This window comes from Schizosaccharomyces cryophilus (genome assembly GCF_000004155.1).
Source record: "Schizosaccharomyces cryophilus OY26 unplaced genomic scaffold supercont4.4, whole genome shotgun sequence".
Classification (NCBI taxonomy): domain Eukaryota; kingdom Fungi; phylum Ascomycota; class Schizosaccharomycetes; order Schizosaccharomycetales; family Schizosaccharomycetaceae; genus Schizosaccharomyces; species Schizosaccharomyces cryophilus.
The window spans coordinates 901,062-923,067 of NW_013185627.1; the positions used below are offsets into that span (position 1 = coordinate 901,062).

The 22,006-nt window shown below is 39.4% G+C and overlaps 13 protein-coding genes across 13 annotated transcripts; 7 read left to right on the top strand and 6 right to left on the bottom strand.

Moving 5' to 3' along the window:
* Positions 1-11: 11 nt before the first annotated feature.
* SPOG_02610 (ribosomal protein subunit L51-b) lies at positions 12-914 on the top strand (the record flags this gene model as incomplete). The annotated part of the gene is made up of 2 exons (XM_013168552.1): positions 12-96; positions 139-914. 2 exons carry the CDS (start codon positions 12-14, stop codon positions 912-914), a joined length of 861 nt encoding a protein of 286 aa, XP_013024006.1.
* A 322-nt stretch (positions 915-1,236) lies between these two features.
* On the bottom strand, positions 1,237-5,363 carry SPOG_02611 (WIP protein). The gene has a single exon (XM_013168553.1). It carries the CDS (start codon positions 4,821-4,823, stop codon positions 1,635-1,637), a length of 3,189 nt encoding a protein of 1,062 aa, XP_013024007.1. The 5' UTR covers positions 4,824-5,363; the 3' UTR covers positions 1,237-1,634.
* Positions 5,364-6,678: 1,315 nt separating this feature from the next.
* SPOG_02612 (RNA polymerase II-associated protein Rtr1) lies at positions 6,679-7,290 on the top strand (the record flags this gene model as incomplete). The annotated part of the gene is made up of 1 exon (XM_013168554.1): positions 6,679-7,290. One exon carries the CDS (start codon positions 6,679-6,681, stop codon positions 7,288-7,290), a length of 612 nt encoding a protein of 203 aa, XP_013024008.1.
* Positions 7,291-7,577: 287 nt separating this feature from the next.
* On the top strand, positions 7,578-8,249 carry SPOG_02613 (SNARE Sec20; the record flags this gene model as incomplete). The annotated part of the gene is made up of 1 exon (XM_013168555.1): positions 7,578-8,249. One exon carries the CDS (start codon positions 7,578-7,580, stop codon positions 8,247-8,249), a length of 672 nt encoding a protein of 223 aa, XP_013024009.1.
* Positions 8,250-9,035: 786 nt separating this feature from the next.
* SPOG_02614 (uncharacterized protein) lies at positions 9,036-10,500 on the top strand. Its single transcript, XM_013168556.1, has one exon. It carries the CDS (start codon positions 9,166-9,168, stop codon positions 10,366-10,368), a length of 1,203 nt encoding a protein of 400 aa, XP_013024010.1. The 5' UTR covers positions 9,036-9,165; the 3' UTR covers positions 10,369-10,500.
* A 154-nt stretch (positions 10,501-10,654) lies between these two features.
* On the top strand, positions 10,655-12,833 carry SPOG_02615 (phenylalanine-tRNA ligase beta subunit Frs1). The gene is made up of 2 exons (XM_013168557.1): positions 10,655-10,788; positions 10,851-12,833. The coding sequence occupies exons 1-2, from the start codon at positions 10,731-10,733 to the stop codon at positions 12,560-12,562; spliced, it is 1,770 nt and encodes a 589-aa protein (XP_013024011.1). The 5' UTR covers positions 10,655-10,730; the 3' UTR covers positions 12,563-12,833.
* SPOG_02616 (60S ribosomal protein L13/L16) lies at positions 12,704-13,637 on the bottom strand. The gene is made up of 2 exons (XM_013168558.1): positions 13,512-13,637; positions 12,704-13,455 (listed from the first exon to the last, which is right to left on the bottom strand). The coding sequence occupies exons 1-2, from the start codon at positions 13,550-13,552 to the stop codon at positions 12,903-12,905; spliced, it is 594 nt and encodes a 197-aa protein (XP_013024012.1). The 5' UTR covers positions 13,553-13,637; the 3' UTR covers positions 12,704-12,902.
* Positions 13,638-13,873: 236 nt separating this feature from the next.
* SPOG_02617 (translation elongation factor EF-1 alpha Ef1a-c) lies at positions 13,874-15,435 on the bottom strand. Its single transcript, XM_013168559.1, has one exon. The coding sequence runs from the start codon at positions 15,354-15,356 to the stop codon at positions 13,974-13,976; it is 1,383 nt and encodes a 460-aa protein (XP_013024013.1). The 5' UTR covers positions 15,357-15,435; the 3' UTR covers positions 13,874-13,973.
* A 519-nt stretch (positions 15,436-15,954) lies between these two features.
* Positions 15,955-17,306, bottom strand: SPOG_02618 (RNA-binding protein). Its single transcript, XM_013168560.1, has 2 exons — positions 17,282-17,306; positions 15,955-17,232 (listed from the first exon to the last, which is right to left on the bottom strand). The coding sequence occupies exon 2, from the start codon at positions 16,970-16,972 to the stop codon at positions 16,595-16,597; it is 378 nt and encodes a 125-aa protein (XP_013024014.1). The 5' UTR covers positions 16,973-17,232; positions 17,282-17,306; the 3' UTR covers positions 15,955-16,594.
* On the top strand, positions 17,119-17,839 carry SPOG_02619 (60S ribosomal protein L34). The gene has a single exon (XM_013168561.1). It carries the CDS (start codon positions 17,360-17,362, stop codon positions 17,696-17,698), a length of 339 nt encoding a protein of 112 aa, XP_013024015.1. The 5' UTR covers positions 17,119-17,359; the 3' UTR covers positions 17,699-17,839.
* Positions 17,840-17,900: 61 nt separating this feature from the next.
* SPOG_02620 (ubiquitin-protein ligase E3) lies at positions 17,901-19,469 on the bottom strand. The gene has a single exon (XM_013168562.1). It carries the CDS (start codon positions 18,698-18,700, stop codon positions 17,966-17,968), a length of 735 nt encoding a protein of 244 aa, XP_013024016.1. The 5' UTR covers positions 18,701-19,469; the 3' UTR covers positions 17,901-17,965.
* SPOG_02621 (CAMK/CAMK1 protein kinase Cmk2) lies at positions 18,940-20,936 on the top strand (the record flags this gene model as incomplete). The annotated part of the gene is made up of 4 exons (XM_013168563.1): positions 18,940-18,954; positions 19,000-19,184; positions 19,242-19,338; positions 19,473-20,936. 4 exons carry the CDS (start codon positions 18,940-18,942, stop codon positions 20,646-20,648), a joined length of 1,473 nt encoding a protein of 490 aa, XP_013024017.1. The 3' UTR covers positions 20,649-20,936.
* SPOG_02622 (serine palmitoyl transferase A subunit) lies at positions 20,791-21,830 on the bottom strand. The gene has a single exon (XM_013168564.1). It carries the CDS (start codon positions 21,691-21,693, stop codon positions 21,409-21,411), a length of 285 nt encoding a protein of 94 aa, XP_013024018.1. The 5' UTR covers positions 21,694-21,830; the 3' UTR covers positions 20,791-21,408.
* Between the last annotated feature and the right edge of the window lie 176 nt (positions 21,831-22,006).

The window sequence follows — 22,006 nt, forward strand, 5'->3', positions numbered from 1 at the left end:
AAAAAAAAGCAATGAGTTTTGCTAATTTGTTACGAAATTCGAGAGCTGCTACTTTGACAAAATGTTTTCAGGAATCTAGTCCATCTACTACACATAGTTTGTTCCCTTTGCAACAATCATTAACAACAAAAAGAGCAGACGGAGCTCGTGGAGATTGGGGTTGTAAACGAAATTTGCCGCGGATAAGGACAAGATATATATCCGTAAATGAGTTGGATAGTGTATACAACCAAATGGAATTTCAGTCGAGTGCTCGATTTGTTCGCCTTTTACGGAATTGGTTTGATGCTGGGTTCGTAAGGGATCCGGCAGAGCAGGCAATAACCCAAGAGTTGGTAAAGGAATCCAAACCCATCCAGTCAAATTATCGCAATCGATTTGGTTTACAAAATCAGAGGTCGAATGATTCCAGTCCTATAGAAAATTCCAATTTTAGGAGGTTTAATGTTGCGGCTGGTATACAGTACAGTAATGTACCTTTAATAACTTCTCACGTTACACCTAAGTACGAGTCTAATTGCGGATATCATCGCCGCAAACTAATCGCGCATACCTTAAATTCAGACGCTTCTACCGCACACTACGGGTTAGGAGGTTTGATTCTTAGGTTGCCCAAGACTCGCGTCATGTCTCGAAATAGAACTTTACCACTTTTCTCTAAGGAATACCGCATATCGTATACCATGTACAAAAATGGGCAACTTCGTATTGAACCTTATTCAGGACCTTTTCTTGGAGGACAAGGAGTCTTTGCTATGGAACCTGATGAGTTGAACTCCTTTTTTCATAAGGATTTGAAATCGGTAGCCGAAGAACCTGTTATGACAAGTAGTATTCAAAAAGTAAGGAAAAATCCGGCAGTCAAGTTGGACGTTGAAGACGAATTTGATCCATCACCCAAAACTCCATTGTAATGTCGCTCTCTTTCTTCTGTTTGTCCCAACTTATAAATTATCTGTCCCCTCTTTAATTTCCTTTATTTTCGCTGATCTACATGTTCGGAACTTTTGTTATTACAAAGTATCTAATGTTTTCCTTTCTACTTTCCAGCTTTACTTCCTGAATTTTTGATCGGTTACGGTGATGTTCCATTTCTCTCCGGAACCTTCATATGTTATTTATTACTTGTAAATGGTTTTCTGTTTATGATATCAATATTTTTGATTAGCCTTTCACTATCCTTCGTTTCTAGTACAACTAATTTTACTGAGTTTACTCATCACTTCAATCATGAGCCAGAACTCAAAATGATCTTAATATTTTTAAGTGCAAAATTCAAAGGAATTATCAATACTAATATCTAAGCTATTGTGTATTAAATAAAAATGTGATAGCTAAAATAATGGCTATATGAATACTTAAAAAGATATCATTACAACAGAGCTGTTTATGTGAATTAGATACATACAACCTGAAGTTTTTCTCAGACTTAACCTAAATACTGTCAGTAATGTCTATACATATATTTGCTAAACCACCATTCTTAAAATACAAGTAAATAGCATGTATAATCAGATACCATATATAACATATACTATTATAAGTCGGCGAACGGAAGAATAAAAAATGCATAAAATGAACGTAAATCATCCAAAAATAAACGCTTAAAAGTAATTATAAAGACTGCTTTTGGACTAGTTCCAGCCTAACCATGAACGCCGCATTGTACGCCAAACCGTTATTTCACCACTCTTCAAATCACCAAGTTTGTAACTAACTAAAGAAACCTTTTTGGATTCGCGTCCTTGTTCTAAAGCGCGAATTTTCATCTTTGAAACTTCCCATTCTGCAACGATACCGACGTGGAATGGATTACCAACGTCAAAAGCATATTTGTGACGGAGTGTGCCTTTTTGACCACTCAACCTAACATTATCAAAAGTGATTATATCACCTGGTCTAATTTCGCCATTTTGTTGGATCGTAACATTTGAGTCATTGGCGTACACAACGGCACCAAAAGTACGCTTATTAATTGGCTCAATGTTTTGTGTAAGATTACCAAGTATAGAATTAACAAAGGTATATGCGCTACCATCTCCAATTGTAAGCCCTTGAGAAGCTTTGGCTTGTCTCAATATGGTGTTACCATAACATTCAAATTCTTGGGCAAGTCGCTCCTTAGACGGCTGAACTGGAGGTGCCAGTTGTAATTGCGAAAGCTGAGTTACATAATGAGTAGCAGGATTAAAAGTAGAAGTCAGGACTGTCTGACTATAATCATGAAACAATATGTGTATAGACTTAAAATGCTTGTTTGGACCTGTCGTGCCTTCCCTAATCATAAATAAAACAGAGTCATTCAATTTCAAGACGGAATTAGGCACCGTACTAGAGTCAAGCCACCATTTCTGTTCAGCACAAGGATCAACAATCTTAGCTACATAAGCGTCATTAAATGGGCCATTCGTGGCGACGATAGAAGGTCGTTTAACAGAAGCAGTGGATCTAATTGATTTTTGTGATGGTCTCTGACTGAGAAGAGGAGGGTTCATGTCAGGGGCTTGCCGTATAGAAATAGATGAAATAGATTTCTGCGAGACAGAATCATTTCGTTGTGGCATAGTAGTGGGACTTACTTCCTGTTTGATGGGATCAGGAGATTGTGGCACACTTTCACTCGAACTACTCCTTACATCTTGAGAAAAAGGAGAAACAGGTATAGGAGGTACATCCGTCGTGGGAGGGGGCACTGGAGGTACAGCTGCAGATGGGGCAGGTGGAACCTGATGACTTAAGGGTGGAGGAACTGGAGGACTTGAAGTTGGTGCTGGCGGGGGCACTGGTTCTTTCGATATTTCCGATTTGCTCACAGAAACAGGAGGTGGAGGTGGAATAGATGGAGGTGCTACTGGTCGCGGACCTGATGCTTTCCTCCCACTAGAAGATGGACGAACAAGTCTAGTAGGTAAACGCATACTGTTTCCTAACTGTGTAATATCCTGGGTCAGGGAATTATTCTGATTAGTTTCAGAAGCCGGTACCGCAGAAGAATTGGTGGAATCATAATGGAATTGTTCAGAATGAGTGTTGGGTATCGGAGGAGGAGAAATTGAAGGGGCTTTTGGTTCAGTATTTACAGGGGCCACCGGAATTGGAGGTGGAGATGCCACAGGCACACTTGGAGTTGGTGCTATAATACTTGTCCTACGCTCGCTTTGAGTAAAATTCATTGAATCATTACTCTCCTCGACAGGTTCATCAGATACTGGGAGCGCAGGAAGAGGATGCTCAGTAAGAGAATCAGGAGTATCAGGTTCATCAGGTTCATCAGATAGAACAGGTCGACCACCCGAAGTAGATATTGAAACAGGATTTCGCAGCGAAGAACCGGTAGACGGCTTGGATTGATGGCCTGGAATAAATTTCGTTTTCAGCTGTCTCTTCGGTTGAATGAACTCACTATCACCAAATTCTCCAGAAGGAGTTTTGGGTAAAGGGGGAGGACTAAATATACGAGGAACAGCAGGTAAATCATCTAAATCCTCGTTAAAATCCGCAATAGTTTTGGTTTTGTTGAACCTTATGGAAGGAAGTGATGGACGACGCGAAGAACGCTGAGAGGGAGCTACTTCAGCATCAGAATCATAAGCCTGGGATTCTGAGACTTCTGTGATACGGCTAGGTAACTTCCGCTCTGCAAAATCATTGTTATTGTAAGAATCCTTCCAATCGGGGGATTGTTCACGACTATTCAAGGATCGAGGAGGAGTAACAGGTGAATTCGCGGCAGACTCTACGTCAGCAGCCGTACCGGCCACGGTCTCCTTTGGAGGATCAATGGAGTCAATAACTTTACGAACAGCATGAGCAGGATCAACTATAGAAGTGGGAGACTGGCCTATAGAAGAACTATTGGCTTGAGGAGGCTTAAGGCGTGTGAAAAGGTGAGTCTGCGAAAGAGGCAAAACTTCTTCTACCTGAGAATCCTTTTGATTACTAAAGTCAGTGATAATTGGAGGAGGAGACGTTTGTTCCTTTTCCTCAGGCCAACCAGACTCTTCAGTTCCAGGAATATGCATCGCTAAACCAGGAAGTTCCATACTTGGGGAAGCTGAAAGAGAAGTATTAGATGCCTCATCGTCGGCATTTGGTTCCACTGTTTCTTCTATGTTCGTAGAAGGTTCAGGGGAAGCTTGCATAGTCACGGAAGACATTCCCGAGGGAGCAGCAGAGTCTCGTGGTTTGCTGGGATTCGTCTCGGGTTCCGCGTGATCATTGATAGGTTGATATTCAGATTCGGGTTCAGAACCCTTTTTTAAAGACTTTAAACGAGGAGGAGGAGCCATTCCGGGTAGGCCAAAAGCATGCATACCAAGGCCACCACTCATCTTTGCCATACGTTCACGAAGAGCGATGCGACGAGAAAGTTCTGGATCAATGTCTTCATGCTTTTCCTCTTCGGACTTTTCCTGTTCTTCTAATTTTTCAGAAGCTTCAGTAAAAGAAGAATCAGAAGCAGCATCCTCCAAATCTTGAGGAGCGGCTTCCTTAGATATAGTAGATTCAATCATGGGACCTGTTGAAGGAGCTTCGGAATGCTCTTTTAGAGAATGATCCCTTGATAAGGAAAGCTTTGACTGAATTTCTTGAGCGACAGCAGTAGCAGTATCAGTAGGGATTTTGCGAGCCTCCGCAGCAGGTTCGGACTTTATGTTGTCGAAGGATGCGGGCTCCGTAGAAGGAGGAGCAGGGGGTGCAGTAGAGGGAGTTTCTGCTGCTGCCGATGAAGTAGGATCAGCAGAACTATGGACTACAGGAGCCTGTTCATCGGAAGAAAAGTGAGAAGGAACGTCAGTAGCAGGGAACGATGAATTGGACATTGAGAAAAATGAACTTGAAATAAGAACTTATAATATATAGTAAGCCTTCTTTAAAATTCGCTGAATTTAACAGCGGTCAAAAGGAATATGTATCCACACCGGTCGAAGAAAATCCAGTGCTTTGGGAGATGTTTCAGATGGAATAGATGACGGCTATGAATCAGATGACGATAATTTCCAAGAGGAATCGAGCAATTTTGGATGCGTAAGAAATACCGATGATCTTGTTTGGATTAATGAATGACCGTGATAAATAAAAAAAACTAAGAAAAAAAAAAACCTTGTACAGAAATAAGAAAGAAGAAGGAAAATGTAAATATTGTGAAAAAGGAAGAAGGGCAGTTATTCCCTGTTTACGGTGGTGTTGTTCAAAATGATGGTAGTAGGTAGGTGTAGGAGCAGTGGTTGTTGAGGGTCACCACTCTTAAGGTTGTAACTCAAAGGGCACCTGAATAAGAGTGGCAGGATGTAATAAGGTAATTAGGAGGAATGAGGTCACAAGGCCAAGATTCTTGATAAGGTGAAAAAGAAGAATGCGAACCGAGTCTGCACTTGTAAACAAAGAACAGAAGAGAGTCAACTAGAAGAGGAATTGAGCTGCCAAAGAGAGCGGCAATAGCAATGAAACCGAGATTTGAAAACGAAACGTAAAATAAATAAATAAAAAGGGAAAACAAAAAAATACAGTGGAGAAAGAGAATGAAAGTGATGCTTTTCTTGGTTCTACAGCCTTTAAAACAAGAGTGAAAACAATTAGTCAATCGAGATAGTTGATATATACAGGTGTTGTTAATTATGAATTTTCATCAAGACAAGATAGAGAGTTAAAGGCATTTTGTTTATTGCTGCTAAAAAACAAATTCTCAAAAGATACAATGGATCAGTAAAGGAATTAAAACTGGATTTGGTTTTTTTTTTTTTTTTTTNTTTTTTTTTCTTTTTTTTTTGCAAAGAAAAAGCTTCTTTCTATGGGTATATATTGAAAGAGGAAATGATTTTTTTGTAAACTTAGGGCAAGGTCTCCCATGCTTGAACTGTTATAATAGGAGTTATTTTGAATTAAGTTCTTTCTTCTCTAATTCCTTTCAAACCTTTTGTTTTTTTTTTTTTTCTTTTCTGAAAATAACTTTCCATGCTACTATGTCTATTGATTCTACCATTGTCATCCAAGATATACAACCCATGAATGAATGAAATTGACGATAATTTCATAAGAATTCATCACTTGCCTCTTTAATTCACAGCTACTTTCTGCTTAGTATGAAATAGTGTTTCTTAGTATCGAAATAATATGATATTATCGTACAGTCCTAATTAAAAGAAGAAAATATGAATTAGAAACGGACTCGAAAACAGCAATGTTCACCTTTGGTACTTGTCGTCCGATCAGCTCTTAGGTCAATTTCCTCTTCTGTAGGCTTTCTTTAGTTTGATTTTATTTACTAACGAACTTTAATGAAGCAAAACCGGCATTCTTAATAAACATGGAAAAAGATTCGAATCGTCCCGTGTTTTGTTTAATTACTTACAAAAAAAGAAAATTCCATGTTGCATGTATAATGTATGATGTTTCCTATCAAAATAAAAAAGGTCTGGAAACTCCATTGAAGTATTGACTTAGAGGAATAGGCTCCCACGCATTGTACCTTACTGAAGGAAACTATTGAAAGGGCATTATTGGATGAAAATCTCTCTACCTATCGTTGGTATGTGTAAAAGCTGTTAGTGTAAAATAGTGGAAGATCAAAGTTGTGATATTTTATTTTACGATGTATAACGTATAGGAGTCCGTATTGAATTTGAAGAGTGTGGTTTAGAAATTCTTCTGTATGCCAAACGACTGAGGTCGCATTCGATGTCTGCTAATAAATCAATTTTGAAGAAAAAGGAGAGCGCACAAGTAAAAAGAGAAGCCCAATTAAACGAATGGTCTAAGGATCTTTTACTAGAAGCGAAAAGTCGGTTGGAATACGACAACTTTGTATTGGAATGGGTTGAAAAACTGGTGGATCCCGTCGATGAACACACGTTGAATGAAGCTCGTGAATATCTGAAAAAATCAGATTATGATCAAATTGTCAAGGAACGAAAGCTCGCTCATATATGCGGCTATCCCATTTGTAACAACGCGCCCCGACAACAAACGCGTTTTCGCCTTGAAAATCAAGGAATGGTTCGTTATGCTGGACTGAATTATTATTGTTCCAAGGATTGCTTTTTGAAAAGTTGCGATTTTATGGTGAATCTGAGTGACGAGCCTCTTTGGATTCGCGAACGAGCGCGACGAATCCTGCAACATCGCTTTGATCCGAAAAAAGAAGCAAACTTTCAAGCACGACTTGAATCCGAAGACGTGGAGCATGTACGCTTGTTGCTGCAAGGGCTTCCTGTCGGTTCCAAAGGCGTTGTCGGTGACATCGTCGAACATCCTCCAAATTCAGCAGAAAAAAATCAAAAACCAAGTTGATTCATTTGAAAAGAATTTGGAAATTGGTTTATTAAATGAAAACATTTCGTCCTGAACAAAGCGCAATTCCTCTTTGAAGTACTTTATGATTCCCTATTCCCTACTTGATCCTCCTCCTTACTGCACAAGTACCACACTGCATGGTGTGAGAAAAGCAAACAGGCAATTTTCTTGGAACTTTGAAAGAGAGTATTATTTGATAATTTATCTAATAGAAAAAGTAATTACTGGTGGGAATTACCCAACTTCTATTTGTGTGGAGGCCTCTTGCGTTTATAGATAATATCATGGCAGAAATCATACATTTGCTGGAACTAAAGGTTTCCGAGCTACAAAGGGCAGAAACTTCGCAAGAATTAAAGCTTCATTTTCGTGAATTTCGGCGATTATGGGAATCAGCCCGTGTGGAATTCGAATACTCTGCTGTGGACTTGGATTTGATTCTACGCTATGAAAAATCAGTTCAGGAGTATATACGATTAAATAAACGGTTCAAAGATAAGATTGCAGCTGGAATTCCTTGGATTTCGATTGCGTCTGAGCGGAATGCTCTTCCTGAGGTTCCTCAGGAATCATCAGAAAATATCGAGGTTTTGGGAGCGAATGAACCTGAGCTTTTGACGACAGACGATATGCATTTGACAAGTGCAAGCCAAGTTACTGCTGCAATGAGAGATCTTCATGTACAAATGGTTCAAGCGGTGGACATGAGCGCTGAAAACTCTAATGAACTCGCTTCAAGCACCAGTTTATTGGAAAGCTTGCAAGAAAAGTATTTTAGTGTCGAAGACGTATTGTATGCAAGCAAAAAGATTATGAGATCGCTTAAGCTGAACGATCAAAAAGATTATTATCTTGTTATCTCAGGGTTCGGCTTTTTTATGTTTGTTTTGTTTTATCTTTTATGGAAAAGAATTATATGGCCAATTTTATCTATGTTTTTCTGGTTTTTAAGGTGATCAATTTTTTTTTTTCCTTTGCTGATGATATAATCTCGGGGTACAGTGTGCGGACATTTATGAGCTGACTTTGTATTCTGTTTGATAATATTTTATGAAAGTGTATTTTAATTCGTTTACGGTTTGAATGGTATTATGATTTCTCATACATAGTAAAAGTCGTACTTTGATGGATTGTTTTATTGAGAAATCAGATGAAAACGGAAATTCTGTATAAGAAAAAAGAAAAATCTAGTTTATTGAGGATCATAATTAATCAAGCCAGAAATGGACAACCAAGGTTAGTCTTGATCAAAAGTATAAAATCATAAACAGATTGAATATCCTTTTGTTTTACTGTTTTGAGGTCGTTTTCATGATAATGATTCAAAACATTGTAATCAGTAAATACGAGGCTGACTAATGACCCATAGAACGAAATGCTTTTGAAATGGTTTTTTACGGATTTGTTTATTTACGTTAGTAAGCAAGTCGCTTTTCCTACAATACGGAAAGATGGACCAAACGAAAGTTATTTTAAATAAGTAAAACCCTTTTGTTTTCATTGTTTTAGTAAAACAGTTTGCTATTTTCTGTCGTTTATCAAAAGCGAAAGCGTGTTTTTTCTAAGAATGATTCACTTTTTTTCGTTTAAAAAAAAAAAAAAACCTTGCATTTGAGAAAAAAACCTTTTCCTTTATTTAAGAAAAAATAATTAAAGAAGAAACTGTAGTGATTTCTTTCCCATTTACATACTTTTCTTTGTTCTATTGACCATTGTTGTCATAGTCCAAAATTATTGGTAATCCTTGTTACTTATCATACCATGGGACCAAAATTGGCCTATATTTAAACTGTGGTCAGAGCCATAATTTCAAATACGACTTAAATAGATCGCCTTGAAGAATACTACTAAGAAAAAAAATAGGTAGACATCATGCCCGAACAAGTTGATTATATGGAGGATGCATCTTTCGCTGCCAATATGAGCACATCTGTTTTACATGCAGACGATCCTCTTGCAATGGAAAACGATGTAGCACCGGCACTCCATCTGTCCACTACATATACATATCCAGGAACACCTGAAACTTTGCAGCCGTTCCAAAAATTGGCAGAGGAAGACTTTCCTTACTACGTTCGTATTTGCGCGAAAAATTGCGACCTTACAGAGGCGGCTCTCAGTTCCATTTTGAAAGCCCCTAGTGTTCTGTATGGATCTGGGTTGGCTGCGGTCTATTCGTTAATTGCTTATTTGAACCCCAAAAACATTGCCGTCCATAAGCCTGGCTTTGGTGGATACTCTGGTACGGTTGCCATTATTCAACGTATCAATCGCTTGACAGGATTAAAAACCTCGTACATTGATGGAAAGTGTGATGAAATTCATGAAGGCGACGTCATTTGGTTGGAAACACCTATGAATCCTTTAGGTATTGTCTTTGACATTCGCTACTACAAGGAGCTTGCCAAAAAAAAGGGTGCCATCTTGGTCGTTGATTCTACATTCGCGCCTCCTCCAATTCAAGATGCCTTAGCTTTGGGTGCTGATTATGTGGTCCATTCCGTGACCAAATACTTGGGTGGTCATACAGATGTGTTGGCTGGTGCCACAGCCTCGTATAACACAGCTGCTATTAAGGCTCTCAAGGCAGATCGCGCTTATATCGGCACAATCCTGCATCCCCAGCAATGCTATTTGCTCTTACGCTCGCTCCGTACATTCCCTCTGCGCATCGCCAAGCACAGCGAAAATGGATATCTAATAGCTACCCACTTGAACAAACTTGCTACGGATTCCGCCTTTGCTTCCAAACTTGGTATAGATAGCAGCTTGATTTTAGAGGTGTATCATGATTCCTTGCAGAAAGAAGACTTTGTTTCTCAAAACTTGACAGGTGGCCATTCATCATGCTTCAGCATTCTCGTAAAGTCAGATAAAGTTGCCAAACATGTCTGCTGTGAACTGAGATATTTCCATCATGCTACATCTCTCGGTGGTGTTGAAAGCTTGGTTGAATGGCGTAGAATGACCGATCAGCACATTGACCCAAGACTCATTCGTATATCTATTGGTATTGAGGATGCCAATGATTTGATTCAAGATTTCAACCGAGTCTTCGCTTCTCTCAGCTCCTAAATATGGTGCGAAATGCTTATACAACAGTCCTTTATGATCCTTCATAGATCTTTTTTTTTAAAAAAATTTAACATATACAGCTAACATTGATTCAATATATACAATATAGATAAATTCTATAACGATTTCCCATTTTGTTTCGAAATCTTGTACTTCAAATTTCTACATCTTTACGTGTTTCATAATTATTTATTTCTTACTTGCATCGTAAAGGATCCAACTTTGAATTTTCTTCCCTCTCAATCAAAGAACGTTGTTACTTGTTTGAAAACTGTAGTACCCTTCCCGGAAACTAGGTATACCTGAGCAAAAGTGACTTTGGTTTACCACGGATTCCTTGGAGATTTTGGATTTGGAGCAAAATGCCAACTATCGCCTGTGATAAGGAAGCATTATATAAAGCATTGGGAAGAAATTACAGTATGTGAAAAACTTTGTGGAATAAAAGCCATCTGGAATCGGAAGCTAACATATAAAACCAGCAACCCAGGAATTCGATGAATTATGCTTTAAGTTTGGTATTGAGCTAGATGAGGATACAACAAATGACCCAGAAAGAGATCCAGCAGAGCGTCCTGCTTTGAAGATTGAGATTGCTGCTAATCGCTATGATATGCTTTGCATGGAGGGCATTGCTCAAGCACTGAATGTCTTTAATCGCCGTATGGATCCTCCACAATATAAGTTACTCCCTGCTACTACTTCTCTTAAAATTTCTCCCGAAACTGCTGATGTTCGTCCTTATTGTGCCTCGGCCATTTTGCGTGGTGTGAAATTTGATCCCATCAGATACCAAAGTTTCATTGCTCTTCAAGATAAGTTGCACTCTAACTTGTGCCGCCAAAGAAGTTTGGTAGCCATTGGCACTCATGATTTGTCCAAAGTCGAGGGTCCTTTCACCTATGAGGCCTTGAAACCTGAAGAAATCAACTTTGTTCCTCTTAATCAAACTCGCAGCATCAACGGAACTGAGCTCTTGGATTTCTATAAGGATAGCAAGCACCTTAGTCGCTACTTGCATTTGGTTGCTGACTCTCCCAGATACCCCGTCATTTTGGATTCCAAGCGTCGTATCTGCTCTCTTCCTCCCATTATTAACAGCGATTTTAGCAAGATTAGTGTTGACACTCGTGATGTATTAATTGAATGCACTGCTACTGACAAAACCAAGCTTGACATCGTCATGAATATGATGGCTGTTATGTTTACTTGCTATTGCGATGAACCTTTCACTATTGAGCCTGTCGAAGTTGTTTCCGAGCACAATAACTGCTCCCGCATGACTCCTAACTTGAAGCCTGTTCGTTTCGAAGCTGAGACTGACTATTTGAACCAATGCTGTGGCATTTCTTTGCCTCGTGAGGAAGTTTGCAACCTTCTTTCTCGTATGCTGCTTCAAGCTCAGCCTGATCCTTCTGACGAAAAGATCATTTTGGTCGACGTCCCTTGCACAAGAGCTGATATCCTTCACCAGTGCGATATCATGGAAGATCTTGGTATTTCTTATGGTTATGACAATCTCAAACATACCTATCCTGACCAAAGTGTTACCTATGGTAAGCCTTTGGAAGTTAACCGTTTATCTGATATCGTTCGCCATGAAGCTGCTCTTGCCGGCTGGTCCGAAGTCTTGCCCTTCATTCTTTGCTCTCATGATGAGAACTATGCTTGGTTACGAAAGACCGACGACTCTCGTGCCATCCAGCTAGCCAATCCAAAGACTTTAGAGTTCCAAGTTGTCCGTTCCAGTCTTTTGCCCGGTATTCTCAAGACTACTCGTGAAAATCGTACTCATGCCTTGCCCATAAAGATTTTCGAAGTCAGCGACGTTGCTTTCATCGATGAAACTCAAGAACGCATGACAAGGAACGAGCGTCACTTCTGTGCTATCCAAGCTGGTTTGACTTCCGGTTTCGAACAGATTCACGGTTTGTTGGATCGTGTGATGCTTATGCTCAATGAGAAGCGCATTTTTAATCCCAAGGATTCTGACAGTTCCGGTTATTGGATTGTACCAGACGACGATGCAACTTTCTTCCCTGGTCGTTGTGCTGCTGTATACTATCGTAAAGACCCAGGCACCGCTGGTGTGCGTGTGGGTACATTTGGCGTTATTCATCCCCTTGTACTCGAGAAATTTGAACTGTCCATTGCAGCATCTGCTATCGAACTGGACTTGACACTTTGGGTTTAATTTTGATTAACAACTTAAAAATAGAAGCAAGAAAATTATTATAGTCCTTACTGTGTGAAACAATCGTTGTACCTATAGAAAATACATTTGGGTTTTATACTAAGCATTATTTATTTGACGATAGCCAAAAAAATGCTTCACTGTATGGTAATAAAAGAAATTGTCTACGGAATGATTATTTGAGCAAGACTTACAAGAGAAAGCAGCTTGTATAAGACATGCTAAACACCAGCAATTAAGTATGTACAATACAAACAATAACAAAAAAGGGACTTGGTGCTCATATTTCAGTTTCCTACGTAGCTAATAGGGCAAAAATAGGACAAGTAAAGTTGCTTATTTAGTATCCATAGGAAGCAAGTTTTTCGTTGATAGAAGAAGCAGATTTGGCAGCAGTAACCTTCTTTTGCTTGGAGACCTTGGCTTGGTAGAAAGCAGCACTCTTGACCTTTCTGCGTTCCTCCAACTTAGAGACAACGTCGGCATACTTCCAGCCAACCTCAGAAGAAAGGCGACCGACAGTGCAGTACTTACGACCGGGCTTAAGGCGTAAGACACGAAGGGCAGCAGGGACGACAACACGCTTTTGCTTGTCAAAAGGAGGAGGAACACCCTCAACAGCTTGCAAGTGTTCCAAAGCAGCTTGACCACGGGGGCTCTTGTGAGGAAGCATACCACGGACAGCCTTTTGGAAGATGCGAGAGGGAGCACGGAAGTGGAAGGCACCACGAGTAGGGTTGTAACGACAAGACTTGCGCAAGTAAGCAAGATACTTAAGTTTGTTACGGAAGAAGCTACCGGAGATGTTCAACTCTTCACAGCGAACAACGACAACCTTTTGACCGCCCAAAAGCTGCTTGGCGACTACAGATGCCAAACGTCCAAGGAGATGACTAAATTTCTTGTCAGTATAATCCTCTCATTTTCTATAATCTCAATCAATTCTTACCCCTTAGCGTCAATCACAACGACCTTTTGGAATTCCGACATTGTGTGCTGGATGAATTGTTGAACTTTGCAGAATTGTGCACAGTATTATTGTGACTGCTTTTTTAGGCGAACATCTAGAATAATGCATGGCAACGATGCACACAGTAAACAATTTACATAGTTTAAAAAAAAGCTCAGTATTGTAACAAGACTATCGAATCTTTGTTTTTGCACGTCATGTTGTTTATTGCTGGAAAATACTTCACCTTGAAGTTTCAAACGATTTCATTCTCATTTAATCAATCCCATAAAGTTCTACGTTCTCAATACCAAACCATCTAGCTTTTAAATTACAGCATAGATATCTATGTAACAGTATCACTTACCTCTGTCGTTTTCTACTTTTTCTGAAACTACTACAGACCAACTCAATATAATTCATCAAATCGCTTTTAATTCACAAAACCTATGGAATAAGAATCTACTTCTTACCACCAGCCTTTTGGGCAGCCTTGGTAACCTTAGCTTGACCAGGGGCAGTCTTCTCGACAGCCTTGATGACACCGACAGCGACGGTTTGACGCATGTCACGGACGGCGAAACGACCAAGAGGAGCGTAGTCAGTGAAAGCTTCAACGCACATAGGCTTAGTAGGAACCATTTGAGCGATGCAAGCATCACCAGACTTGACGAACTTGGGGGATTCTTCAAGCTTCTTACCGGTACGACGGTCAATCTTCTCAATGAGCTCATTGAAGCGGCAAGCAATGTGAGAAGTGTGGCAGTCCAAAACGGGAGAGTAACCAGCAGAAATTTGACCGGGGTGGTTAAGAATGATGACTTGAGCGGTGAAGTTAGCACAGCCCATAGGGGGGTCATTCTTAGAGTCACCAGCAACGTTACCACGGCGGATGTCCTTGACGGAAACGTTCTTGACGTTGAAACCAACGTTGTCACCGGGGAGACCAGCTTCAAGAGATTCGTGGTGCATTTCGACGGACTTAACCTCAGTGGTGACACCAGAAGGAGCGAAGGTAACAATCATACCGGGCTTGATAGTACCGGTTTCGACACGACCGACGGGGACTGTGCCAATACCACCGATCTTGTAAACATCTTGAAGAGGAAGACGGAGGGGCTTCTCGACGGGACGTGCAGGGGGCTCAATGGCGTCAATGGCTTCCAAAAGAGTCTTACCCTTGACAACACCAGCCTTAGTCTCCTTTTGCCAGCCTTGGTACCAGGTCATGTTGGTGGTAGGCTCAATCATGTTATCACCTTGGAAACCAGAGACGGGAACGAAAGGAACAGTCTTGGGGTTGAAACCAACCTTCTTGACGAAGTTGGAAGTCTCCTTGATAATTTCCTCAAAACGAGCTTGAGAGTAGTTGACGGAGTCCATCTTGTTGACGGCAACAATGAGTTGCTTGACACCCAAAGTGTAGGCAAGCAAAGCGTGCTCACGAGTTTGACCGTCCTTGGAGATACCGGCTTCGAATTCACCAGTACCACCACCAATAATAAGAATGGCGCAGTCAGCTTGAGAAGTACCAGTAATCATGTTCTTGATGAAGTCACGATGACCGGGAGCATCAATAACGGTAACATAGTACTTAGGAGTTTCGAACTTCCAGAGGGCAATGTCGATGGTGATACCACGCTCACGTTCAGCCTTGAGCTTGTCCAAAACCCAGGCGTACTTGAAGGAACCCTTACCTAATTCGGTGGCTTCCTTCTCGAACTTTTCAATGGTACGCTTGTCAATACCACCACACTTGTAAATCAAGTGACCGGTAGTGGTAGACTTACCAGAATCGACGTGACCGATAACGACAATGTTAATATGTCCCTTTTCTTTACCCATGTTGTAAAATAAAAAATCGCAAGATGTAGCGCTTGGCTTACGGTGTTGCAGACAAGGGACGTAGCAGGATCCAATTTCATATATTCTGCTAAGAAGGCAGTCACATTGTTGGCATGGAAACTCTAATATTGGATGGCAAATTGCCCCACGTTCTTTATAGTGATTCTTTTATATTGAAGACAATATCAGCTTACAGGGGTATTCAGACATTAATCCCTTCACCAGCCAAATACCTCTCTATAGCGATCTTTGAATTTGTGAAAAAAATGTATACAATAGTTAAGATGTTGTGATAGGCTGAATGGAATAACTAAAGGAGGCGAGAATCAGGTAATTAGAAAAAAAAATTTCCTGCAAAATTTTTTAGTGCTCTGTTTGGATTTTTGGGAGAGATTTACGCAAATACATTTTGTGTGCGAATCAAATGGAGGGACTGCTAGTCAAAACAAACAAAAAATAGTATCTAGGAACAATTACAGTTTAGTCTCTATAAAGCTGTTCTTCCTTATGTTTGCTTTTGAGCAAAATGGTTATAAATACTCAATATATAGCTAACAGCTTAGTACTTACGGTAATATAGCAAAGTCAACACATTAAAGGGGTTCATTCTAGTTCAATTATAAACAAATATTGATTACCAACAGCAGAAATCTTTTATTTGGGGATACTTGTTGGGCCTGTTCCTATAATTATCACCAGACATATTCATCAACAGACATTGATTATATATTTCGAAGCTTCTGTACTTATTAAAGCATTCAAACAATCATAAAAAGATTTCTATAAAAAAACAACAACTGTAACAGAGAAGAAGAACTTTATCCGTAAAGCCTTCATTATTCAAACCTTGCGTGTGGGATAAAAACATACACCGGACCAATCCCTCGTCTATTTCGTTTATTTTTTTTCCAATGATCAAACAAAGAGGTGAATTTACTTCCTTGGAAGTTCGGTAAGCGTTCGTTTTAAGCATGTTGTAAATCAGACTAATGACAACAAAGTACCTTATGAACTTTATGCTTTCTTCTGTGATTGCAATTATTACAAAAATTTCCGGTTTTCAACACTTCGTCTTCACCCAAAGTGAGAACATTTCAATCCTTTTTTGAACACTAGTACTACTTGTGTACTCGTATAAGCATTTTTATAAAACGAACTTTTGTTGACATCATTACCGAATGAATGGGATCCATAAATCACAATAGCAAAACCTTTTAAACTGTTTCTTTCGCCATGCACTACGATTCTTCCATAGTAATATCACGATCCTGGCGACTAGGTCGAGGTGAAGGACTACGACTGCGAGAATCCAAAGAGGTTCTACGAGGACGTACTGGAGGTTCCAAAAAAGCAAAGTCAACTTCCAATTTCCTGTCTAATAGCATTAGAGACTTTTGACGAACAACCTCTTCAGCTTGCTCTAGTTCAGCATACTCGATCAATGCATATCCTTTGACATAGCCCGTTCGTCGGTCCAAATTCAAATGCAGATTTTTAACAGGACCAAAATCAGCAAACAAATCTTCAAGTTGCTCTTCAGAAGTCTCTGGATGCAAGCCAGTGACGATGATAATGTACCCTTCAACAGATTTGGCAGGACGCGTTTGTTGACTCATTGATGGCCGATATTAGACAACAACGCGTTTCTTTTTACAGAAAAAAGCAAATTTTTGCAAGGAAGTAAAAAACGAAAGAGGTAAAGAAAAATAAAATAAAACAGACAAACGAAAGGTTATTCGTTTAAAAAAGACCTTTGAGATGAGATTGTTGGAAGAATTCAGTAAACGTGTATTGTTGTCTCACTCGCTTCTTTCCCTAGAAGTATCGCGGTCGAATACGTTATAAAAGCATTAAAGACACTACCTGTCTCATTTTCCTATTTCGTTAACTTGGTTTTATGAAGGAGAACGATTCATGTTGCATACAAAAACAGTCACACTCAACACAATTGCTCAGGAGGTACAAAAAAGAACCTGCGCAGAACAAACGAAAAAAAGATCAAAATGGCTCAACGAGTTACCTACCGCCGTCGCCTTGCTTACAACACTCGTAGCAACAAGACCAGAATTATCAAGACTCCTGGTAACAAAGTCCGCTATTTGCATATCAAGAAGCTTGGCACCATCCCCCGTTGCGGTGACACAGGCGTTCCTTTGCAAGGTATTCCCGCTCTGCGTCCTCGTGAGTTTGCTCGTCTTCCACACAACAAGAAGACCGTTCAACGCGCTTATGGCGGTTGCTTGAGTGCCAATGCCGTCAAGGATCGTATTATTCGTGCCTTTTTGATCGAGGAACAAAAGATTGTTAAGCAAAAGCTTAAGCAAATGTCTTCCCAAAAGTAAAAGGGTAAAGGTTGAGCCGGAAAGCTCTCTTTGAGCTGCTCTATCTAAATAACTTCCTTGATTATCGGAAATTAAATAAGACTATTTTCGGTGCGTATAAGCTGAAATCAAGTAGCTATCTTTAAAAGTAGTGTGGGATTCTATAGCAGCTGTAAAAGTAAACAAATGCGGAGATTGGAGTACTTTATAGGTAAAAGCATTTAGGACACACACATGGAAACGAAATCATTATTCAATAACTAAATAAAGAGAGGTTGGTAATGTGGTTTAGCCATAATGAGTGCTTGGAGTACAACGATGAATCTTGGCATGGCATATAGGGCATTTCAAATCGACTATCAGTTCTTTACGTGACATAACACAAGCATAGCAGAAAGTATGACCGCAATTAGCACTGTATGGATTCGTGAGGACTGAGTTGGTCTCGTCACGTAAAATACAGAATGCACATTCATTCGGCTGGCAGGAAATTTTTTTTGTTGTGTTTCGAAGTTCTTTGTACTTGGACCAAAGGGTTGCCGGCAATCGGGTTTCAAACAACCCATCGATTAATCCCATAACAATTTGTCGCATGATAATTGTTTGGTCATTTGCACCTGTGGAGCCTTCTTGATGAGTGTCGAGGTCTGGAAGTATATTTTCAGTACTCAGTGAACTTTGAAACATATTGGTATAAGTGTTTTGTCCATTAAAAGCAAGAAGAGCTTTAAGCACGGCGATAAGAGTGAACAACCCATTACCTGCGCGTTCAATTTTTCGAATTAGACTGTTTGTGCTTTGAGAAAGCGAAGCTGAGATTACTTTCCAGAGCATTAATAAATACAACCATGCATTTCCTTTACGGTTTTTTAGGAATAATCCCAAACTAATCACGTATCGCAACTGCTCTTTCCAAACAGGCCTTGTAGCTATTACAAGTTTGTCGTACTCTTCCACCAATGCTTGTATGGTCTGTATTTGAGTATCAGCGCTTACTACTGTTTCCCAGCGAGTCGAAGTCATCGTTGCAATGAATCCAATTTATAAAATCGTTGTTTATATAATTATTTGTCACGCTGAATTAATCCTCTCAGTTAAAAATCCTTGTCAGTCATCCACGCATATCAATAAAATAAGAGTTTCATAGATTTATCTATAAGAGTTTAGCGGTCCTTTCTGGTTATAATTGAAGCAGTCGAAATAAGACCGATTTAATATGGGTTGAAGTCCGCTCTTACCAACAACAAATATCAAATGACAGAATGTCAATTTTGACTGTAAGAAAATAAATCATAAACAATTAACTAACTGCATTGTATTAGGGATTTCGTAAATTCATAAAATCCGTCAAATCGTCTAAAGAACGAAGGAAGGGCAGTAAAACTTCAGGTTCGGAAAAGTCCGGTGGTACAGTCAGCCAGCAAAGTCATAAAACAAATGAACCTTCTTCTAATTCTACGGAGTTTCCTGGACTTGAAAGGTTTCAAGTGAAGGAAAAGCTGGGAGAGTAAGTGGATTATTCGGTGTCGTGTAAAAGAGCCAGGGCATTAACGGTGACATATAGTGGAGCCTATAGCAAGGTATATAAAGCGTATTCCTTCGATCTTCAAGAAGACGTTGCCGTCAAAGTCATTCGCAAGTACGAAATGAATTCGAAACAGGTATGACCATTGAATATGTTTTTAGATGATGCTATACAGTTGATCGAGAATAATGTGGAGAATTTCTATTATGGACTATGATTTTTATAGCATCAGGATCAACGGTAGAATCAAAATCAGCTAACTTGGACTAGAAAAGCGGTGTACACAAGGAAGTGAACATAATGCGGAGAATTCATCACAAAAATATTGTTTCTCTATTGGATTTTATTGAAGTGAAAGATTTCTTCTATCTTATTCTGGAACTTGCTGAAGGAGGAGAAATATTTCACAAGATTGTTCATTTCACTTACTTTTCAGAAGAACTAGCCAGGCATGTCATTATCCAAATAGCAGAAGCGATACAACATCTTCATGATGTATGCGGTATCGTTCATAGGGACATCAAGCCTGAAAATGTGTTGTTTAAGCCGACTAATTATCATCCCTCAGAGAATTACCAGGCGCCTCCTTTGGATCCAAACAAGCGTGATGAAGGTGCCTTCATACCCAGAGTTGGTGGAGGTGGTATTGGAAAAATTATGATTGGTGATTTTGGTTTTAGCAAAGTTGTTTGGAACACAAAAACATCTACTCCTTGCGGAACTGTGGGTTATGCGGCGCCGGAAATTGTTAACGACGAACTTTACTCAAAAAATGTAGATATGTGGGCTTTAGGCTGTGTTTTGCATACGATGTTGTGTGGGTTTCCACCTTTTTTTGATGATAATGTTAGAGTATTAGCGTCCAAGGTTGTGAGAGGCGAATTTGAGTTCCTATCTCCTTGGTGGGATAACATATCGGAATCTGCAAAGGATTTAGTTGCTCATCTACTTACCGTGGATCCAAGAGAACGGTATGATATCCACCAATTTTTTCAACATCCATGGATTCGCGGTGAACCGAAGATGCTTTCAGTTCCATCCCACAAGCCAAAATTCTATACGCGTTCTATAGATTCTACATCTTCTTCACCTGGCAGAATGACATCTGACTTAAAAGAGCGACCAAGGAGAACAATGATTTCCCGTTTGTCCAGTGCTTCTATGCATAAATCACCCTCCATTACTACATTGAGTGATGCAATGATGGTTGCTTACGACGTTCGTCGCTCAAACTTTCCAATGAGTCATGCCCATAAGAAATCCAAACCTTCAAGAGCTAACTCAGTAGCGGAGCTAATTGTTGAAGAAGATTCTGGTGATGAACAAGCAGGAAACAGTTTTCCCTTTAGCGATATTTCCAATAGTGATGATAGAGACTCTTTTCAGTTGGATCTTGCTCAATCATCCCTTATTTCTAGAAGATCTGCTCGACGACGTCCAATGTAATTTTGAGTTTCAGGCCATTTGAAATGGCGTTCATTTATGTATGAATCGGGTTGGCTTGGCATAACATATCTCCTGGTAACATTATTTTCTTTTTCATTTCTTCTCTCTCTTTCATGCGGTGACGCCTAGCATAACAATCGTTGCTCGTTTTTAAGTCTCATCATTTTATTAACTATGCGAAACGGTCACGCTTTCAAAGGACCCTACACTCTTTAATATTTTTCTTCCTACTTTTCTATATTCTTCTGGTATCTAGTAATGTATAAAATTTTCTAACTCACTTTGCTATTTGTAATGTTTAGCAAAAAAAAGTAGTGCATTTGTAGAAAGAATGTTATTATAGCCAGCAAATGATGTAGAAGTTGAAATATGAAGAATACATAATCTATGCCAAACATCACGGAAAGAAATTATCACCAGCAGATTTCTTTTTTCAAGAGACCATGATTATGAAACCGCCCATAGTTCATGAATAAAGCTGCTGAGAGTGTCTAAAGACAAAATTGATTCATAAGGTATGCATCATTTCAAAATTAAATTTAATAAGTTATGGATTTAGAAATAGGATGTCTTTACCTTTTATATAGACTGCCCAGTAATCTGATCAGGGAAGTGCCATTGAGTGCGAGAAAAAGGGAAACGAAACCAGGGAATAAGGAAATGTAAGTAAAAAGCGAAGAAAGCCATTCAACTCCTCGAGTATCTGTTTTTCTATCAGATTGGGTATAATTATGATCAGATAGAGCCATTACATTTTTCTCTAAGCATTCTTTTGGAAAAAATACGATGTAGCACTAGGTATATGCAATCCTAAATTCCACAGAGGAGGTGCCAATTTGACAAGAATAGATTTAACGGCCCAACCGATTAGAAAAAGCAAAAGTAAAACAATAGTATTGAAGACAAATGTTTCATGAGAAGTAAAGACGTATGGGCCAAAGGTAACCTGGTATCGATAGTATTGCAATCGAAGCCAATTCATACGCTCTGGCTCATATACGCCATCATAATCTTTCTTAGCCTTGATGATTACTGGTTTTCCCATCCTGTTTGACTTAGTTATCCCGCGACAGCTTGAAAGAAAGATGATGCTGTGAACTAATGTATAAAAAGAGCTTTAAAAACAATCCACTTTCCTTTGATTTCTAAGGAAATTTATACACTCTGGGAAGTGGGTTATTGGTAAATAATGCTTGCTGTAAGTCTCAGAAGGAAAGGAATTATACCTCTTTACGGTAATATTATTTTCATATAATAGAAACGAAGAAAAATAAAGAAGCGACGAAAGTACACAAACAAAGGATTATTATTCTGTAAAAAAATTTGAAAAAATAAAAATAAATAAATAAATGCATACG